This window comes from Sinocyclocheilus rhinocerous, unplaced genomic scaffold (genome assembly GCF_001515625.1).
Source record: "Sinocyclocheilus rhinocerous isolate Xijiao unplaced genomic scaffold, SAMN03320098_v1.1 scaffold154, whole genome shotgun sequence".
Taxonomy (NCBI): domain Eukaryota; kingdom Metazoa; phylum Chordata; class Actinopteri; order Cypriniformes; family Cyprinidae; genus Sinocyclocheilus; species Sinocyclocheilus rhinocerous.
The window spans coordinates 563,214-568,367 of record NW_015659335.1 but is presented as its reverse complement, the minus strand read 5'-3'; the positions used below and the strand labels follow the sequence as shown (position 1 = coordinate 568,367).

Below are 5,154 nucleotides of genomic sequence, written 5' to 3'. Positions count from 1 at the left end.
GATGGAAAAATCTCCATACAAGTTCTTTGTGCATTTTTTTATTTACTATTTATTCAAGTTTTTTTAAGGTATCTAATATTTTGATATTTAATTTCCATGATCTAAATATTCTTAAAAATTAAAAGTTTGTTGTCATTTGGAAGTGTGTAGGCCTACTTGCATTATTATGCTGTTACATTATGATTATATATTCAGTGGCATAAAATGGTATTTAAAATGACAATAATATCGCTTATCGCAATTATTTCTGGCGCAATATATCACACAACAAAAAGTTGTTATCGTGACAGGCCTAATGTATGTATGTATGTATGGCTGGCTGTCTGGCTGTCAGGCGGTCTGTCTGTCAGGCTGTGTCTGTCTGTTTCTCTTTTTACTATGTACATATCCTGCTTTTTCACTATTTTTTTTATCCTCATTTTAAGTGCCCTATATGCAAAGCTTCTCATGAAAGTAAGGCATGCACACTACTGTTCAAAATCTTTTAAAAAATTTAAAAAGTAATAAAAAATTAGGATTTGTTTTTTTTGTAGATTTTTTATTATGATTCTTTCTATATATATTTTAATGTACAATGTTTTAATGTAGACTAAAGTTCAAAATGTTGAGGTCAGTACCATTTTTTTTCTTTTATTCAGCAAGGACGCATTAAATTGATCAAAAGTGACTGTAAATACATTTACAATGTGACAAATGTTTCAAGTAAATGCAGCACAACGGTTTTCAACCCTTCTAATAAGAAATGTCTTGAGCAGTAAATCAACATATTAGACTGATTTCTGAAGGATCATGTGACACTGAAGACTGGAGTAATGATGCTGAAAATTTAATTTTTTTTAAATTATACTTTTTGGAAAAAAATTTAATTTATGGTATTTATAAATAATAAATTACATCTTAAAGTATATTAAGATAGAAAATGTTTTTTTTTTTATTGTATTAATATTTTAGGATATTACTGTTTTTACTGTATTTTTGATCAAATAAAATTAAATTGATCAAAAGTGACTGTAAATACATTTACAATGTGACAAATGTTTCAAGTAAATGCAGCACAACGGTTTTCAACCCTTCTAATAAGAAATGTCTTGAGCAGTAAATCAACATATCAGACTGATTTCTGAAGGATCATGTGACACTGAAGACTGGAGTAATGATGCTGAAAATTTAATTTTTTTTTAATTATACTTTTTGGAAAAAAATTTAATTTATGGTATTTATAAATAATAAATTACATCTTAAAGTATATTAAGATAGAAAATGTTTTTTTTTTTTATTGTATTAATATTTTAGGATATTACTGTTTTTACTGTATTTTTGATCAAATAAATGCAGCTTTGGTGAACAAAAACTTTAAATCTTACTGACCTTAGACTTCTGTACAGTAATGCAGATACAAATCTGAATGTCATCATGCGTCTCGTGTGAATCACCTCTGTTCTTGTCACTTTCAGTTCTCAGATAGACATCATGGCAATCACACATTTCTTCCCGTCTATCTTGTCCATCTCGTCTGTGTTTGCATGCATGTATTAATATGCGCTCTGATCTCCATTCACTTGTGTAACCTGCCTGCCCAGTCTGCAACATTTTATTTATGGATCATGGCACAGGAGGGGAGTGCATTATGTCACTCTTTAGTATTAAATAAAACTTGAAGTTGTCATGCAGGTTACAAAGTGTTGTGTTTGTTCATATTATAGTCTTTTTTTTGTTGTTGTTGAAGGTTTGGCAATGATGTACAGCACTTCAAAGTGCTGCGTGATGGGGCTGGAAAGTACTTCCTGTGGGTCGTGAAGTTTAACTCTCTCAACGAGCTGGTGGACTATCACCGCACCACTTCCGTTTCCCGAAACCAACAGATCTTTCTACGAGACATCGAGCAGGTGCCTCAGGTCTGTATGCTTGTTTTTACCTTTTTAATCCATAAAGTTTATTTGGATCTCCATTAGCAACCTTTGTACTTCTGTAATGTGACACATTTCCTAGTGAAACAGGCTATTTAGCCTAAGGGACATCCACAGAAAAGGAAAGTAGATTCACAGGAAGAGCAAGATACTACATTTTGATTATTTTGATTAAAATATTTTTTTTTTTTTTTTTTGGGAATAACCTGCACTAGAATAGTTGTTTGCAATAACTAGGGGGAAAAAATTAAGACGAAGAAAATATTTTTATTTATACATTTTTAAAACCAATAAATTAATTTATAATAGCAAGTTTAATATTTATTATTTAAAAAAAAAACTGAAACCTGGTAAAATGCCAAACAGGAGCTTCTGTCAACATTTTCATGTGATCAGATGAATGAACTGTGTTCAATGCCACGGAATTCGTCAATTTTGGATGAATAAATCAAAAGTAGCCACTGCCACTGCAACTAGTATCTGTGAATATTAAAATTCAAAAAGACGGTTTAAATATGAATCCTGCATGTTCCGCTTGCCTCTGTATGTATGAATGGCGGAAATGCGGTTTTGTTTACTACTGAAGCATGCGTGACGCTCGCTGTGATTTTCGGCCTCTGCGTCTCACTATATGACGGCATGAACACAAAAACTTAATCTCCAGAGCTGCTGTGAGTCACTTCGCGAGAATTTTACCATTTCATTTGAGAAAACAAGCATCATCGTACTGTATACACACAGAAACTTCATGGCAACCTGTCAAAATAAAAGTACGGTTTAACATGTAACAGAAATATATTACTCTTGTATTACTTTTGTACAGTATAATGTACATCTTTAAATATTCAATTTTATATCAAATTTAAATAAAACTATTAAATGATAAAAATAAATATTACAACCAGATTAATCACTTAATTGTAGAAAGAAGTAATACAATTATTAGCCTATTAAAAAATGTTTTAAAGGAATATTCACACAAAACAATTAAATTATAAAAATAAATATTACAACTAGATTAATCACTTAATTGTAGAAAAAAATAATACAATTATTAACCTATTATAAAATGTTTTAAAGGAATATTCACACAATTTTTCTTCCATGTATTAATTTCAACAGTAAACCTCAGTTTGTTTGCCAAAAAATAAAAGGGTTTAATTTTCATTTGATTTAAAATAAATGTTTAATGCCTTCATTTGATTTTCAGAAAAATTAAAACAAGAATTTCTGGAGAAAAAAAATAAAGAAAGAAAAAGTTTGTTGGGCCCTATTGTTCAAACTGTTGAAATTGAGACTTCTGGAATTATTTTTTCACTGAAATAAATGTTTTTGTAATTACACAGAGAGCAAAGTACCGAAAAAAGGTACCCAACCCTACTGTTCAGTCATTGTCTTTGTTCATTCATTTAGAATAATCCAGAACTGATTCGTGAAAATTCAATCAAAATCCTACTCAAAATTTACTCACACTCTCTCTCTATAGATTTTTGATTACATGTTAAAGTGGGCCTTAAAATCGCCTTTATTCATGGTGTTTGTTAAAATATCAGATGTACTGTAAATATCCCATAAGTCAGTAAGATTTTTTTAATGGAAATTAATACTTACATTCAGCAAGGATGCATTAAATTGATCAAAAGTGACAGTAAAGACATTTATTTTGTTACAATTTTTATTTTATTTTTTCCCAATAAATGCTGTTTCTATTCATCAAAGAATCCTAAAAAAATGCATCATGGTGCACAGCTGTTTTCAACATTAATAATAATAAATTTTTCCTGAGCATCAAATCAGCATATGAGAATGATTTCTGAGTAATGATGCTAAAAATTCAGCTTTGCATCACAGAAATAAATTACATGTTAAGATATTGTTTTTAGGGATGCACCGAAATGAAAATTCTTGGCCGAAACCGAACAAAATGAAACACTGGGCCGAATACCGAACACGGTTTTTCTAGTTTTTTTCCTCCATGTATTTTGCCAATTTTTTTCACCATTGCATAAATTAAATAGCCAAAATGTGCTTTTTACTATTTTGTCTTGCTTTTCAAAGAAAAAATCAATTACAAAACAATAATTTAAAAATATTTAACACTGAACATTTTTTAACATTCTAGCAGACATTATACTAACAAAGCACAATTTAACTTAAAATTAATAAGTTAGTAAAATAATATTTTTTGGCCATCAGACCCCCTTCTTGAATCAGGCATGTATTTTTTTTTTTAAATGAAAGCAGCCTTGCTGAGCAGAAGAAACTTCTTTTAAAACATTAGAAAATATTACAGATCCCAATATGAACACTTATGTGTGAATGTTATAATAAATGTATTAATAGAGCTGTTGTAATTATAATTGTCTTACTTTTTATTTTATTTTACAGAACATCAGTAAAATTACAATACTAATGTTTACAAATGTTGATGGAGTTCTTGCTTTTTCTCAACTTTTATTTTTCCTGCGCGTGCAGGAAGACCTCAATTCTTCTTTTTGTTGACAACAGCAGATTTATAAATGAGCCTCATTACGAATATGTTGCACGTATTGCATTGTCACATGCCTTGTAAATATTCATAAAAATGTTACTGAGCAACTGACGAGTAACACTGTTTCAGTGCAGATTTCCCTCGCGCTTTGGACTTTGAACCCTGGTTAACAAACAGACAGTTCGTGCAGCGCTGTCAGAATTAGAGCCCGACCGATATATCGTTTTTCCGATATGAGCTTGTTATATATATATCGGTATCAGCAAATGTGCCACCGATATGAAAATTTTTTTACAGAACATATAACGCAGATAAAATGCTTGAAATGGTGTAATTACTTAGTTTGTCCATTGTTTGCTACTGGCGACCTGGATCGCTTTTGAAGCTTAAGTCTATGGAAAACCATTGAAACTTTGAACGGCCATATCTCTGTAATGGCGCGGCGAATCCGCATCAAATTCGGGGGATCCCTTCAGCTCGAGGAACCCTCTCGAACGCGAATCGAGTGTACGTCTAGAGGCCCGCTTTCGAATGAGACCACCCCCGCGTCGATAGCCCCCGGGGTTCGGGAGTTACGGGTGGTTAAATTCGCGGTCCGGCGCCGACGATCAAGTGATCCCGGGGGCTACCGACGCGCGGAGGGTGGCGTTCAAGAGGGCTCCTTGAGCTGAAGGGATCCCCCGAATTTGGTGGAGATCCGCCGGCGCGTTCACGAGATAGTGACACCAGTCAACACTTTCACTTCAGTAAGGAGGT

The 5,154-nt window shown here is 32.2% G+C and overlaps 1 protein-coding gene across 1 annotated transcript in view; it reads left to right on the top strand.

The window, feature by feature from the left end:
- LOC107723603 (growth factor receptor-bound protein 2-like) overlaps positions 1 to 5,154 on the top strand; it is a 65,978-nt gene that overhangs the window by 59,823 nt on the left and 1,001 nt on the right. Inside the window, exon 6 of the mRNA XM_016532311.1 lies at positions 1,727 to 1,895. Coding sequence (XP_016387797.1) covers positions 1,727 to 1,895 — 169 coding nt within the window. The remainder of the gene's footprint in view (positions 1 to 1,726; positions 1,896 to 5,154) is intronic.